At 48.0% G+C, this 16008-nt stretch overlaps 1 protein-coding gene and 1 long non-coding RNA gene across 15 annotated transcripts in view; one reads left to right on the top strand and one right to left on the bottom strand.

Annotated features, from left to right (window-relative positions):
• Nucleotides 1-695: 695 nt before the first annotated feature.
• Nucleotides 696-16008, top strand: part of BLTP2 (bridge-like lipid transfer protein family member 2) — a 26458-nt gene continuing 11145 nt past the window's right edge. For 4 of the 14 annotated variants that reach the window (XR_011523537.1, XR_011523536.1, XR_011523538.1 and 1 more), the window contains exons 1-24: nucleotides 1200-1494; nucleotides 1723-1846; nucleotides 2604-2653; nucleotides 2952-3099; nucleotides 3279-3397; nucleotides 3631-3691; nucleotides 3886-4075; nucleotides 4649-4772; nucleotides 4935-5059; nucleotides 5314-5381; nucleotides 5497-5642; nucleotides 6326-6444; nucleotides 6555-6718; nucleotides 6876-7134; nucleotides 7635-7840; nucleotides 9882-10974; nucleotides 11391-11582; nucleotides 11724-11926; nucleotides 12074-12192; nucleotides 12314-12534; nucleotides 12854-13044; nucleotides 13178-13277; nucleotides 13415-13617; nucleotides 14489-14783. Coding sequence is in view for 7 of the 14 variants with exons in the window: in XM_070562646.1 (XP_070418747.1) it covers nucleotides 1406-1494; nucleotides 1723-1846; nucleotides 2604-2653; nucleotides 2952-3099; nucleotides 3279-3397; nucleotides 3631-3691; nucleotides 3886-4075; nucleotides 4649-4772; nucleotides 4935-5059; nucleotides 5314-5381; nucleotides 5497-5642; nucleotides 6326-6444; nucleotides 6555-6718; nucleotides 6876-7134; nucleotides 7635-7840; nucleotides 9882-10974; nucleotides 11391-11582; nucleotides 11724-11926; nucleotides 12074-12192; nucleotides 12314-12534; nucleotides 12854-13044; nucleotides 13178-13277; nucleotides 13415-13617; nucleotides 14489-14783 (4609 nt within the window). In the remaining 7 variants the exon portion in view is untranslated. The other 10 variants (XR_011523540.1, XR_011523541.1, XM_070562646.1 and 7 more) reach the window with 8 other exon arrangements.
• Nucleotides 13611-16008, bottom strand: part of LOC139074103 (uncharacterized) — a 24239-nt gene continuing 21841 nt past the window's right edge. The window contains exon 3 of the long non-coding RNA XR_011523545.1: nucleotides 13611-13840. This is a non-coding gene — a long non-coding RNA (uncharacterized lncRNA). The remainder of the gene's footprint in view (nucleotides 13841-16008) is intronic.

Genomic DNA, 16008 nt, shown 5'->3' with positions numbered 1-16008 from the left:
TTCAGGCGTCCACGGGGGGGTGCGGGGGGGATCTTGGAACATATCCTCCGAATCACCCATGGTTAAGGAGGGACTACTGTAGACAGTAGACACTGAAAACTTCTCCAGTGAAAGGTCCAGAATGATACTGCCCTCAGAACATTCCTTGGTGGACAGAATGAGGTGGGATTTTTGAGGCCTTTTAATTATCTCTTGATTGCCGCCTCAATGATTTTCAGACAAGGCCCTCGAGTAAGACAGGAGAGCTACTTCTTAGGATCCAGGGGTTTAACTTCCGCAGTATCATCAGTCCAGGCCTTAAGTGGTCAAGCAGACTCCGTCACTGCCCTGGGGAAGTGCTTTGAAAGTGGAACTCTCCGCGACTGAAATGAACCTGAGCCCACCAGGTCCACGGCCAGCCAGGCAACGGGCTCAGACTCCGGCCCCGCCAAGCCCCTGGCTCCGCATTTTCCGGGCACCGAAGGGTGCGCCCGGGGGCGTGGCCTGCGTGTCAGTCGGCGCGAGGCCCGCTCCTCTGCGCTCTCCTTCCGGAGCCACGCCTTCACTTCGTGCAGGCGGCCAGTCGGCCCTGCCGGATCGCGGGCGCCGGGCGGGGCGGGGTGCGGAGACAGCTGGCTGGCTGGCGGGTTGCGGGGGGCGGGGCGCACGCGCGCCAACGCTTCCTCGCCCAGCGCTGTCCCTGCGCGCGCGGCTGGTCGGCCCGCGGCGGCACAGCGGGAAGCAGGGAGCGGGCAGCGGGCAGCGGGCAGCGGGCAGCGGGCAGCGGGCGGGAGGGGGCCCCGGCAGGGCGGGGGCCGGAGCGAGGCCGGGCCGGGGCCGGAATGCCCCTGTTCTTCTCCGCGGTGTTGGCCTTGCTGCTGGTTGCGCTCAGCGCCCTCTTCCTAGGCCGGTGAGGGGATCCCGGCCGGGGCGGGGGGGGGGGAGGGAGGGAGACAGGGGAGGGAGGGAGACTGAGGAGGGGGCGCGCGCTGGACAGAGGCGCGCGGGAGGGGGAGGGCGCTGCAGGGGGAGGTGCGCGGGCGGTGGCGGGGGAGGGGCCGAGGAGGGGGGCGCGCGCCGCGGGGAGGGGTCGAGCGGGGGCGTTCGGCTGGAGCGGGCGCAGCGGAACTGGGAGTCGGGGTGGGGCGCGGGGGGATTGAGGAAGTGGGCGAGGCCTGAGGAAATGCTGAGGCTGGGAGCTAAATAGGTGTGTATGAGGAGAGGGTCCGACTCGGTGGTCTCTCTTTCCCCTCCACGCGCCCCTGAGTGTCCCCTTCACCGAGCGCGAAGGGCACCTGCAGCCTCGCCCTGGGAAGCCGGAACAGGTCTGGCTGTCCAGCCGAGAAGCGTTGAGCTGGCTGGGTGTGACCCACAGTGCCTCTCGCGGACGCCGATCTCGAGCGAGGCGACAGAGAGCCTTTGGGGAATGTGTGATGGACATCTGACACGGCTGCCTGTACTTCGACTCCTGTTGGGGTCTCTTCTCTCTACCTTTGGGGTTCCCAAAGATTTGAGGTGGTGTTCAGTTTGATTTCATCTGAGTGTAGGGGACACTCCGGGGTTAGGGTCCTGATCGCTGTGGCTGAATGTATGTGACAGAGAGGTGTTTTATGAGACAGAAGAGTTGCCCAGAAGATCCAGCTTCAGCACGTCACCTTTTGCAAGGCTTTCTAGGATCTGCAAGGGGTATGGGAAGCTATAATTGGGAGAGGATCCTTTGAACTTACAGGGATTTTTCTGCAGGTGGCTTGTGGTCCGGTTGGCCACCAAGTGGTGTCAGCGGAAGCTGCAGGCAGAGCTAAAGATTGGCTCCTTTTTTTGGATCCAGAATGTTAGTCTTAAGTTTCAGCAGCACCAGCAAACAGTGGTGAGTCCTGGGGAATTCCTTAGGTATGTGTGTGGGGTTGATCCAGCTGAATTTCAACTTTGGATTTCCTTTTTTTAAAATTCTGCGTGGCTTTCCTAGTTAACCCACCTCTTTGCCAAGATGATCTTAGATTAGTTTGGGAACACTAGGATTGATGCAAGTTGTTCAGTTAAAAATGCTTGCAGGGCTAGCCCGGTGGCATAGTGGTTACGTTTGGTGGGCTCTGCTTCAGTGGCCTGGGGTCTGCGGGTTCGGATCCCAGGCATGGACCTACACACTGCTCCTCAAGTCATGCTGTGGTGGTGTCACACGTATGAAAAATAGAGAAAGGCTGGCACAGATGTTAGCTCAGCGACAATCTTCCTCAAGCAAAAAGAGGATTGGCAACAGATGTTAGCTCAAGGCCAATCTTCCTCCCGTCAAAAAAGCTTGTAAGGCACAGAGTGTCCAGGGCATGTAAGAAAGATACAGAAGTAAAGTACAGGACTAAGATAACAGGAAATAGAAGATCTTACTCTTCTAATTTAAGAGGGGAAACAGGGCAACATATTCATAAAAGAGAAATACTAAGCGACTAATGTCATCGTGAGGAGCAGGATATAGTGCTGGGGAGAGAAGCTGGTGGAAATGGAATGGAGAATATTTGGTGGAAGGGCTACAGCACTTTCTCCTTTTCTTAGAACCTTTTCTGGTTTGTCAAGCTGCTCAAGGCTTACCTAGCAGCTAGTATACAAAGCTTTCTCCCACACTGTTTTAGGAAATTGATAGCCTGTGGATTTCCAGCAAACTCCTTAGCCATGATCTGCCGTGAGTACCTTATATCCTCACTCTTCCCTTGGGGAGTATTTTGGGATTGGGGTTTGTAAAATGAGATTCTTCTACAGAGGCCTCACAGCCCAAGGAGGGAAGTGGGTTCTTGCTGATGTCTCCTGGTAGCCTGGAAGCTATTATCTTGTGAGACAGATATGGATAACTAGTATGAGACAATCCTCTATGATATTTGAGCTACATTTCTAGGGAGGATAGGAGAGTGAATGTGAGGGAGGGAATGATGCTGTTATGGAAGGGGTGGACCCGGTGGCAATAAGGTTTCTCTTCTGGGCAGGCACTATGTGGCATTGTGCTTTGGAGAAGTGCGTATTAGAACGGACCTACAGAAGGTTTCTGGCCTTTTTGCCCCATTCTCCCAGAGTGCTGGGGCGCATCAAAAGGAGCTGTCCTTTAGCCCATCGTTATTGAAGATCTTCTGCCAGGTGATACTACTCCCACTTTCCTGGACTGTACTAGGGATGGCTGGCTTTGGAGTCATGGGTGGATTTTTCTAATATTTTGGGGGTGTAATACTAAGAGCTCCCTCTTACTCTTTCTCCACTGGAAAGGAAGGGCAGTGCCTTGATGTTAATTATTGTTCATCTTTGCTTCTTCCTTCCAGCTATTCTCCATTCACGTAGACTCTATAAACATCATGGTTCTTAAGGTGGCTACTTCTGAGTCTTTGTGGCATATTCAGATCAGAGAAAGCAGCTTTCTTTTGGATAGTGATGGGAAAAGGTAAACACTGGGTAGAAGAGGGTCTAGTAGTCCCGTTCTTGCCTTATAGTTGTTTTAGGGTGGGTGGATGTCAGGGCCTTCCTATCAAGCTGTCAGGGTCTCATTCTGGGCAATTTGAGGGAAAGGTAAGATTAGGCACTACTGCTTGCCGTGTCCCTTCCAGCCAACAAAGCTTGATTGAAAGTAAATGGCGAGGAAAGGGGCCAAGTGCTCTTAATTTTTTCCTTTCCCAGGCTAAAATGTGAGGTGAGCCTAAGTCAGATCAACAGCAAAGTTCTAAAGAGTGGCCAGTTGGTGAGTATGCCATGGTCATTCAGATGTCTTGTTTCTTTCTGGGCATAAGATACGAAGGAGCTTAGGAGTTACATTGTAGATTCTGTGTCCTTATGGGGTTCCCTCAAGGTAGTTTTCCAGACCATTGCATTTTGACCCCAAACTCCCAAACTCCCTGCACACACACACATCTTAGAGGCTTATTCTCCCTGCAGGAGGACACCTGCCTAGCAGAGCTCTCACTGGCCCTGAAGCTGTGTCTAGAGGTGGGCCTCAACAGTTGGCAACTGAAGGCGGTCACTGTGGATGTGTGGACACTCCATGCTGAACTGCATGAGGGGCTCTTCCATAGTCAGCTGCTGCGCCAGGGCTCAAACCTGGCACCCAAGCCTATTCCCTGTTCAGGTAAAGCCCCAGTCAGTGAGCTTCCTGGTTGCCCTCTTCTTGGGTAGAAAAAATAATAGTCTCAATGCTCATTTAGGTATGATTTGTTAATCACCATGGCCTTTGCCCCTGAGGATAGCTAGAGGAGATAGGGTATTTGCTTGTGGTAAGTGAAAGAAGTAACATTTAGTGGGTATTTATCATGAATTAGACTTGTACTATGTGTTTTATGTTTCCTCTCACTAAATTCTTGGCGTTTCACAAATGAGGAAACTGAAGCCTAGGAAGATGAGATAGGTATTTTGACTGAGGTCACATAGCTAGTTAGTAGTAAAAATGGAGTTTAAATTATTTGGCTCTAAACCCTATATTCTCTCCATTATACTGACCTGCTCCCCATACCATATTTTAGACTCTGGGGAAGGAAGTACAGCAGGTACCTGGATCTCTGGGATATTTGCCTTATGGCATAAAATTGGGCATTTGCTTAGCCTACTTTATGTGGGAGGATTTGGCCAAAGACGAGACAGCATTTTGGGATACTTGAGATTGTTGAGGATTGATGGCTCTTGTATTATTCATTCATGTTTTCAGAGGAGACAGAGAACTTGGCTGAGCCAACTCTCCCTGGCCTATACCTCCTTCAGCAGCTGCCAGACCAGGTCCAAGTGAAGATGGAGGTCACAAGCGTGGTGCTGTCCATGAATAGTCAAAAGAGGTGAGATCTCTCCTGTCACAGAAGGGCGGAGAGTGATAGTTGGACCCATATGCTTGAGTCTCCATAACCAGCCTAGTAGCTGCACTGAGCTTGTCTGTGGAAAGAAAGGGAGTAAGAATAACATTCCATGTATTTCTGAGCCAATGTCTGTGTCTGGTCCAGGCACCTGAATTGGACGCTGAAGTTGCTGCATTTCCTGTACCACCGTGATGAGGATCAGCTGCCCCTTCGAAGCTTCACAGCAAATTCTGATATGGCACAGATGAGCACTGAACTCCTCCTGAAAGGTTCAAGGGGGGGTATACTGGTGCTGAGAGACAATGGGATGACCAGACTCTTTTTCCCCATGCTCCACATGATCTTCTTAAGTTAATATCAGTGTACCTGGGGAGGGGGAGGAGGGAACATACTGAGAGAAGGTAGCCTCAACTCATGAGTGTTAGTGAGAGTCTGTTCATTTCCTTGCCTGCCTCTGACCCTCTCCTAGTTTTACCTTTTGCCCTCCCAGTGTTCTCCTCTGATCTGCCCTCTGCCCTTACAGATGGATTGTTGCTGTCTCAGAGCCGTCAGCGCATTGTCTGCCTCAACTCCCTCAAGGCCAGTGTGCAGGTATGATGACTGTGCTACCAAGAATCATTCCTTTCTTTGCTCTCTCCCTACATCGTTGCATTATGAGCTAATGAAATAAAACCCAAGCCCACAGTTCTGTTGTTCTCATTTCCAGGTGACCACCATTGACCTCTCAGCCTCCCTGGTTCTGAACACTTGTATTATTCATTACCGGCACCAGGAATTCTCTCACTGGCTGCACATGGTAGCACTGGAGACCCAAGCTTCTAGTTCATCTGTTTTTAAACAAAGGGAAAAAAGGTCAGTATAGTGTTTTTCAGCCACCATCTTATCAGGTAGATTCTCTAGGATTCTTTTGGTTTAAAGTGAGATCTTATGTTGAACATATATTTAATCTTCCTAAATCTCAGTTTCAGTAGCCTTGACTCAGTAGCACTCCTATTTTATATACCTTCTCCATTAGACTAGACTCTTTTGACAATATGATGATATCCTCTTTGTTTTTATGTCCTCACTGCCCAGCACAGTGCCTTATTATACAAAATAAATGTTTGTTGAACTGAACTTAAATGATAAACAATACCTTGTCTGCCTTAGATTATAAGGTGACAGGTCATATCAGCAGTGCCATATCTCTCTTTGTATAGGGCTTGCATTGTGTCACAGAGAACTTAAGGTTAATAGTTTGGAAGGATGCACCTTCTTGTATTAGGTTGAATCATATGATATGCTGATGTTCACCGTATTTGACCTATGAAATGGCAATTTCATATGGTTCAACCTAATATCTTTCTGGCATTCCTACAGATTACCATTGGGAGTTACAGTGAACTGATGAGTTCAGTCTTTTATTTTCTAGTTGCATCCCATTCTAAGAATCACAGCAAGACTCACTCTGACTTTTGAGAGCTTCAAGAATCTATTTCGTTATAGGAAGCTGCAATTCTTTCCTTATCAAACAGTGATATCTTGTCCCTATGTAGAACTTTCCCCCAAATCCTGGCTCCCATCATCTTTAGCACGTCCATCTCCAATGTCAACATTTCCATTCAGCTTGGAGATACACCGCCCTTTGCCTTGGGATTCAATTCCATCTGTCTAGGTAAGACTCGGGAATGGAAAAGGAACAAGAATCTGTCCATTAGTGGAGCTGGGCCCAATTGGTAGCTACAGTGCTCCATAGAACTCCTCTCTCTCACCTTCTTTGTTTAGATTACCAGCACCTGAGGCCACAAAGTATCCATCAGCGGGGCGTCCTAACTGTGGACCACCTCTGCTGGCGGGTGGGCAGTGACTCCCACATTCAGCGGGCACCCCACCCACCTAATATGCATGTTTGGGGTGAGGCGCTTGTCCTGGACTCCTTCACACTACAGGTAAGTGGGAACTTTGGTGAGCAGGGGCCCATGCAGTTTCTTCATCCTGCCATGCTTGAGAGCACTGAGCACCTTTTTGGCAGCAGGTGATACATCAGGGCGTTACAGAACTATGTGTCTGTGTGCTCCTAATGGGGTTCCTTTGCTTCTTTTCTAGGGTAGCTATAACCAGCCTCTGGGGCTGTCCAGCACCCAGTCAGATACCCTCTTTCTTGATTGTACCATCCGAGGGCTGCAGGTAGAAGCATCAGACACCTGTGCCCAGTGTCTCTCTCGGATCTTATTCTTGATGGGCCCACAATCTGGGAAGTCAGCTGTCTCTAGGGAGTCTTCTTTGGGGGAATCTGTGTCGTTACTGTGGAAGGTGGACTTGAAAGTGGAGGACATGAACTTGTTTACCCTTTCTGCCCTGGTTGGTAAGTGAGACGGGGAGTCTCTACTGAAGTGGGTACTTTGTAACCTAAGCTTGTTATGGTGGTTCAGTCAGCTCCTTCTCATTTAATGAAACTGATTATCTGAAAATTTTCCAAATTAGAGGCATGAGATGTTGGAAGGTCTTGCATAGCTATTTCTTAAGGGCTTATAAGAGGTAAGTATTAAGATGCGTAAGAAAAAGACAGGTTGATGTCAGATCAAGAAAATGAGATGCATGTAGTTTTTAAAATTTCTTTCTGTGTTTAGTTCCAAAGAGTAACTGATACATCTCTGGGCAATTTTTAGGAGTTAGGGAACTTTTTTGGCCTTGCCAGATCTGGTAGGTTAAGAGGGGAAAGGAAAAATTTCCCTAAAACACGAGGAATGAACTTATGGAGGTGTGAGGAATAAAATAGAGTGAAGGAAATAAGAAAGGAGACTGAGGACTGAAGTTGCCATGTGAGAGCTGAAAACCAAGGCTGACATGGCTTCTGGATCTTAGGTGCTTCAGAGGTCCGACTGGACACACTGACTGTTCTGGGAAGTGCTGAAACCTCCACTGTGGGTATTCAGGGACTTGTGCTTGCACTGGTGAAGTCAGTCACAGAGAAGATGCAGCCCTGTTGCAAGGCTCCTGATATCCCCACTCCAGTGCTCAGCCTCTCCATGCTCTCCATCACCTATCACAGCAGCATCCGCTCTCTAGAGGTAATGCTTCTATCGGGAGGTAGAGTCAGATTGGTTTTTCCCTATGCTTAGAGCATTTCCCAGTCTTTTGAGTTGTGTTGTGAAACTCATCTGTGAGAAATATGATACCTGGTATTCTTTTTTTTCCTGGCTTGTTCTGTGCATTTTTAACTTAGTTTTATTACGGAATTTAAAATATATACAAAACTAGAAAGAACATATGAACTTTCATGTATCCATACCCAGCCTCAATAATTACCAGTTTATGACCAACTTGTTTCAGTTGTATTCCCACCAATCACCCCTGCCTCTCACTCTGGGATTAATTTTTTTGATATGCTTTTTGGTGAGGAAGATTGGCCCTGAGCTAACATCTGTTGCCAGTCTTCCTCTTTTTTTCTTATTCTCCTCAAAGCCCCAGTACATTGTTGTATATCTAGTTGTAGGTCATTCTAGTTCTTCTATGTGGGATGCTGCCACAGCATGGCTTGATGAGCAGTCCTAGGTCTGCGCCCAGGATCTGAACTGTTGAACCCTGGGCTGCTGAAGCAAAGCGCGCAGGGCTGGCCCCTCTCGGATTATTTTAAAGCAGATACCAGACGTGTAATTTCAACTGTTAATGTTTCAGTGCATATCACTGAAAAATAAGGGACTTGTTAAAGATCGTGATCTGATGTCATTTTGCTGAAGCACTCAGCTCATCAAAAGGCTAGAAGGGATCTGAAGATGGAGGCACTGGCAAGTTTTCAGAGGCTTTCCATCTCAGGGTAGCAAATGGACATGGGACCCTCTTAGGAGGAGAGTAGGATATCTTCCTGTTTGTCAGACTTCAACTTCCTTTGGAAGCTTGAGTTTCCTTTTCAGAGGCTGAAACTCAAATGAATTTTTCTGTCCTTGAATTTAAATTTTCCCTGTCTGCTTAGCTATTCAGAACTGACTTTGTTTTACAAGCTGACAAACACTACTCCCTTCTCTTTTTTTTTATAACCAATTTAATTTTCTTTCTTTATTTATATTTTTATTTCTTAATTTTTTTTTTTTGAGGAAGATTAGCCCTGAGCTAACTACTGCCAGTCCTCCTCCTTTTTTGCTGAGGAAGCCTGGCCCTGAGCCAACATCCATGCCCATCTTCCTCTACTCCACATGTGGGACGCCTACCACAGCATGGCATGCCAAGCAGTGCCATGTCCGCACCCTGGATCTGAACCAGCAAACCCCGGGCCACCGAGAAGCAGAACGTGCGAACTTAACTGCCGCGCCACCGGGCCGGCCCCTCTACTCCCTTCTTTGAGGCATACTTTCACATAAGTCAATTGCTGTATGGACTTGTAGTCAGAACTTTTTATACTTCTTAAGAATTAAGTCAAGGGGCCGGCCTGGTGGCACAGCGGTCAAGTTCGCATGCTCCACATCGGCGGCCTGGGGTTTGCTGGTTGGGATCCCGTGTGCAGACATAGCACCGCTTGGCAAGCCATGCTGTGGCAGGCGTCCCACATATAAAATAGAGGAAGATGGGCACGGATGTTAGCTCAGCCCCAGTCTTCCTCAGCAAAAAGAGGAGGACTGGCAGCCAATGTTAGCTCAGGGCTAATCTTCCTCAAAAAAAATAAAAGTAAAAAAGAGAATTAAGTCAAGATGCAATCAATGTGTGCAACATTTTCAAATTGATTGTTGCAGTGGTTATTATACAGAGTGTGGCTGCTATAGACAGAACTTATGAGCAGAAACAAAGCCAAATGGTTTATTGAGCACATGCTGTATACTTTGGAAGTATTATTGTAGATGCCAAATTAAAACATGTGGCCTCTGCTCTCAATTCAGAATCCAGTTGAGGCAAACTTAAAAAGTGTAAGTGCTCTTAAGTGTAAGATAAGTAAGAACTGTTAGCTCAGCATATTGGTGCTGAGGGGAATAAGGAAAGGGGGCAATTAATATGGTTACTCAGGAAAGACTTCTGGGTGGAGACGGTTCTTGAGCCAGGTGTGCATGTATAAAAATCCCTGCCATCTCTCCTGTTCTGGGTTGTGGTAACTGATAGATCCTTTTCTCTTGTTTTTTAAAGGTTCAGTGTGGTACAGGGCTGACCTTACTCTGGAGCCCCCCAGATCACATGTACCTGTACCAGCACATCCTGGCCACCTTGCAGTGTCGAGACCTACTAAGAGCCACTCTGTTTTCCAAGACTGTTCCACCCCTTGCACTAGAGACTCCAGGGACCACTTCTGAGCCAGAAGGCCGTCTCCCTGAGCCATCTCCCCCAAAGCGGCTGCTGAACCTGGCACTAGAGGTGAGCACAGCCAAGCTGACAGCTTTTGTAGCTGAGGACAAGTTCATTACCTTGGCTGCTGAGAGTGTGTCTTTGAGCCGGCACGGGGGTTCACTGCAGGCTTACTGCCCAGAGCTGGCTGCTGGCTTTGATGGCAACAGTATCTTCAACTTCAAGGAGGTAGAGTTGCAGCTGTTACCTGAGCTGGAGGAGATGATCCTCCATCGGAACCCCTTCCCTGTGCTGCAGACCCTCCGGAACCGTGTTTGGCTCCTCTCTCTGGGCTCACTGTCAGTGGAGTTCCCTTATCAGTATGATTTCTCTCGAACTCTGGACGAGGCTGTGGGAGTTCAGAAATGGCTGAAGGGGCTGCATCAAGGAACTCGTGCTCAGGCGTCTCCAAGCCTTGCCCCACTCCCACCTGATCTACTCTTGAAGGTTCAGCACTTCTCATGGGTTTTCCTGGATGACATTTTTGAGGTAAAACTTCGTGATAACTATGAACTGATGAAGGATGAAAGTAAGGAGAGTGCCAAAAGGCTGCAGCTGCTGGATGCCAAAGTGGCTGCCCTTCGGAAGCAACATGGGGAGTTACTGCCAGCCCGCAAAATTGAGGAGCTCTATGCCTCTCTGGAACACAAAAACATCGAAATCTACATCCAGCGCTCCCGTCGTCTCTATGGCAACACACCCATGCGCCGGGCACTGCTCACTTGGAGCCTGGTAGGACTAGAGCTGGTGGCTCTGGCAGATGCCTCTTTCCACGGGCCTGAACGTGTGGTAGAGCAGGTTCGAGAGCTTGATCCAGGGAGTCCTTTTCCTGCTGAGGGAGTAGATCTTGTCATTCACTGGTGTCGTATGCTTAAGTGCAGTGTCAAGACGTTTCTGGGTAAGTAGTACTTCCTTATTTGCAGGGCCTGGTGTTTGTCCTCAGAGATCCAGGGAGCTCTTGGAGTGATCACAGAGGAGCTTGGTTATATCGGGAAGTGTGGCTGTTTTTGGGTGGGTAGAGTGGGATGGGTAGGCTCTTCTTCCCGTTTTTCTGTTCCTGAATTTCATACTGAAACTGGTTGGCTAATATAAAGGGACAACTAACACAACTAACACTTGGATCTCAGTGTTAGTCCCCTCACCATCTGCTCAGTGTCTCCATGCCCCTTTTCAGCTTTGCTGCCAACTGCTCCTTCTTATTCTCTCATTGACTTTGTGAAACAGATGGGTAAAAATAGTGGCAGGGAGAAGAATGCCTGAGAGTGCTGAGATAGTCCCTTGAATAGCCAGTGTGTATCCTCCCTATAATCACAGTTCGGATAAGAGACTATCCCCGGTACCTGTTTGAGATCCATGACTGGCGGCTGATGGGTAGACTTGTGGGCACCGAGCAGAGCGGTCAGCCTTGTTCCCGTCGGCGTCAAATCCTGCATTTGGGGCTTCCATGGGGTAACGTGGCAGTAGAGAGGAACATGCCCCCACTCAAGTTCTACCACGACTTCCACTGTGAGTAGAGGAGGGCAGTTGGTTTGGCTAAGACATGTTTGTGATGGCTGGGGTGGGAGATGAGCTGAGGCCCTTCTGGAGTGAAGGAAGAAGAGGGATGAAGTTGTGTAACAAGGTGTACCCTTTGCCTATCTACCCCAGCGGAAATCTTCCAGTACACAGTGGTGTGGGGCCCATGCTGGGATCCAGCCTGGACACTGATTGGCCAATCTGTGGACCTCTTGACCAAGCCCTCAGCTGACCCCAGCCCACCCTTGCCCTGGTGGGACAAGAGCCGTCTTCTGTTCCATGGGGACTGGCATATGGACATTGAACAGGCAAACCTGCACCAGCTGGCTACTGAGGTGAGGTGCCTAGAGGAGTTGTTTTCTTATTAGGGTGGTATGGTTGGGGCTTGTACAGCACATAGGGGAAGAAAGAAATGTACTGATTTGGAAGATGAGGGTGATACTCTTATCCATATCTCACCAAGTTCTTGTGGGTGGTTATAGGATCCGTACAACACAACTGAAAATATGCACTGGGAGTGGAGCCACTTGTCTTTTCATTGGAAACCGGGTCAGTTTGTGTTCAAGGGTGACTTGGATGTCAACGTGAGAACAGCCTCTAAGTGAGTGGATTGATGGGTGGGACCTTAACAGGGTGAGGGACTCAGGGTGGAAGGAGAGGGGAAGAGCCGAGGGGCTGCAAATAACCAGGGCACTGAGCCCTGGGGCTCTCTTGTGAGGCAGGTATGACGACTGCTGCTTCCTTCACCTGCCTGACCTCTGCATGACACTGGATCTGCAGTGGCTATGCCATGGGAACCCCTATGATCACCATGGTGTCACTCTGCGGGCCCCAGAATTCCTGCCTGAGGTGCCATTGGGCCAGCTCCATGACTCCTACCGGGCCTTCCGCTCTGAGAACCTCAATCTCTCCATCAAGATGGATCTGACTCAGCACAGCGGGAGTGAGGCTTGGGTTTGGGGCAAGGGGGAGGAAGGACTGGGAGGATGGGCTTAGACACTGAGGACTTCAGCTTGACCCCCTGGGGAAGGGATAGGGAAAGGGCAAAGGAAGACTTGGGTTAGACCTTTTTTTTGGAGAGGGTTAGTGAAAGCAAAGAGCTTGGATCTTTGAAAGGAGAGGGTGTTGGACCCCTCTCCTTTGAGTGTGAGGCTGAGTACTGTTTGGGTTTTTAAACCTCTAAAACCTGAAGCTAGGGAAGGATTTAGTTTCATCTCTATGTTTTAACTACAGGTAGGAAATGTCTATCCTTTCCTTTGCAGCAATATCCCAGCCCCGAATTCTGCTATATAGTAGTACCCTGCGCTGGATGCAAAACTTTTGGGCAACTTGGACTAGTGTCACAAGGCCTATCTGCAGGGGAAAGCTCTTCAATAACCTGAAACCCAGCAAGAAGAAACTTGGCCAGCACTACAAGCAGCTTTCCTATACTGCACTCTTTCCCCAGTTGCAGGTCAGGCTCTGATGACCCTGCTGACATCTTCAGTTCTGTTCCCCTTCCCTAGTTTTCTTGTCTTCTCTTATTAGGTCTCCATCTGTCTTTCTCATGCCATCCTTCATTCATTGTTATACTGTCTTGTTGCCAGGTGCATTATTGGGCCTCATTCGCCCAGCAACGGGGCATCCAGATTGAGTGCAGTCAGGGCCATGTCTTTACTCGGGGAACTCAGCGGCTTATACCTCAAGGTAAGGTCAGACTCCCTTCATTTCTCCTGGCCTATTCTTTGTCCTTTTCCCCTCAGTTCCTTTCCCTTCCTCTCTTTCTGTCCCATACTATTCTTCTGTACTGGTCTGCACAGACTCTGAATGCCTCCTTTTCTCAGCGGGCACAGTAATGCGGCGCCTCATCTCTGACTGGAGTGTGACCCAGATGGTTAGTGACTTAAGTCAGGTGACTGTTCACTTGATGGCCTCGCCCACTGAAGAGAATGCTGATCACTGCCTTGATCCTTTGGTAACAAAGACCCACCTACTGAGCCTGTCGTCCCTCACCTACCAACGGCACAGCAGTCGCATGGCTGAGGAGGTACTGCCTGACACAGTCTCTTTATTATCTCATTTCTATCAGTGGATGTCTTAGTTTGCTCATGCTACCATAACAAAATACCACAGACTGGGTGGCTTAAACAACAGAAATTTCTTTCTCACAGTTCTGGAGGCTGGGAAGTTTAAGATCAGGGTGCCAGCATTGTCAGGTTCTGGTGAGGGCTCTCTTCCTGGCTGGTAGATGGCGGCCTTTTCTCTGTGTCCTTACATGGTGGGAAAAGAGAGAGAGAGTAAGCTCTCTGGTGTCTCTTCTTAGGAGTACACTAATTCCATCATGAGGGCCTCACCCTCTTGACCTCATCAAAACGTAATTACCTCGTTAAAGGCCCCATCTCCAAATACCATCACATTGTGGAATATGGCCTCAACATAGGAATTGGGGGGGACACAATTCAGTCCATAGTAGTAGGTTTCAGGCTAAGTTCCTGGTAACATTCCTAATTATATTCCAAGCATGTATGTCATTAGTTTATGATGCACTCACTTGTATCAGCTGTATCAGCATTCCTCTTTTTCAAAATTTCTTTTCTTTCTTTCTAAAGATAGTCTCTTGCCCTTCAGGAAATAGAGTAAAACTTTTTTCCTAGAACCTTATTTGGTGTTTTTTTCCCCCAATTAAGGAAGTTATTTTAAGTTGTAATTCTGAGTCATTTAAAATACAGTGGGTATAGTCAGAGTGTAATCAAATGCACACACTAAGACCACTTAGTTTTTCCTTCTCCAGCGTTTTCTTGTCTCCCCCAGAACAGGTTTCTTATTCAATAGGCTTGTTTTCTTCTCTCTGCATTTATGGCCCAGGAGGAATGGTGGGAATTTCCATGCTGCCCTGAGGTTCTTTTCCTGTTTCCTAGGAGCTCTCTACTCGGGTCGGGGATCCTGCCTTTCACACACACCAGCTGCACTTGGTAGATTTACGGGCTTCCTGGACGACCACCAATCGAGACATTGCCTTTGGTTTATATGATGGCTACAAAAAGGCAGCTGTACTCAAACGTAATCTCTCTACTGAGGCCCTGAAGGGGTTAAAGATTGATCCCCAGATGCCAGCCAAAAAGCCAAAGCAGAGTATCCTGACCAGTGCCCCAGCCCCACCTCCTGTCAGCACTCCCAGCTTTAGTGGACAGCCTGATAAGGGGTCATCAGGAGGTAAGCTGGAATGAGACGAGATTCCACAGGGTTAGGTTTAGAATATCGACGTGGGCTTTGACAGGAGTTTGAGAAGGACTAAATCATGGCTAGCTCCATGTAGGTATAGGGATGAAACCATGATTTTCCCATAGTAGACCACTTAAGTCTTACATAGCAATGCTATGGGGCCTTAAAGGTTCTGGTCCTGTGACCAGAGGGAGGATTAAGGAGTGATTGAGCCAAAACAGGATGCATAATGAAAAGAAGCAAAGGATTAGAGATTGTTTTGTATTTTGTTGAATTAATTTGTTCAGTGAACAAATATTTATTGAGTACTTAATAGGCACAAAGCACTGTGCTGGGTAAAGTGAGGGATATAGAATGCATGACATTCTACTTGGCTCAACAAGTTTATCATCTCTGGATAAGCTGAGATTAGTTCATTCATTCACTCAATCATTCATTCACAGATTAATTTTAGCTTTATTGAGGGTTTATAATATACCAGAAATGACCCTAGACATTAGGGATACGAAGATGAGGGTAAACTCAGAAACCAGTAGATAAACATGTAAATTATTATTTCATTATGAAAATGCTTTGTAAGAATGTTCAAGACAGAAGTATTTAAATCATCGTAAGAAGTCTAGAAAGGCTTCACAGAGAAGATGATAACTGAGATGCGATGGGTAAGGAAAGAGGAGAGGGCATTTTAGGGAGAGAGAATAACAAGTATGGAGGACTGCAAGTTCATGGTGAGTTTAAGAACAAGGTGAAAAGTGATAAATGCCACAAGAGAGAAATTAAAGAATATAGGAGTTGTTCTTGACTGGAGTGAAGGAGGGAGTGTCATCAGGGAAGGTTTTATTGAAGAAGTAGCCTTTGAGCTGAACCTTGAAGGCTTAGTATGGTTTGAACATGTGGAAATAGGGAGGGAGGGGCATTCAAGGCACAGGGAATATCCTGAATAGGAATGGAGTTGGTAAAGCTCAAGTATGTTCAAAGGAGAGTGAACAGTCTGTTTTGTTTGGCATAGAGAGTAGCTAAAGCAGAAGAGTAAGAGAAGATGCTAGAAAGAAAAGCTGGAGGTAGATCATCAAAGGCCTTATAATACAAGGGTAAGGAGTTTTCGGTCCTTATTCAGTAGACAGTGGTGATCTACTGAAGGTTTTGGAAGAGGAGTGTGTCATCATTAGCATTTTACTCAGAGGAAGATAAATCTGGCAGTGGTGCAGAGGAGTAC

This window comes from Equus przewalskii, chromosome 10, assembly GCF_037783145.1.
Source record: "Equus przewalskii isolate Varuska chromosome 10, EquPr2, whole genome shotgun sequence".
Classification (NCBI taxonomy): domain Eukaryota; kingdom Metazoa; phylum Chordata; class Mammalia; order Perissodactyla; family Equidae; genus Equus; species Equus przewalskii.
This window is presented reverse-complemented; position numbering and strand designations above follow the sequence as displayed.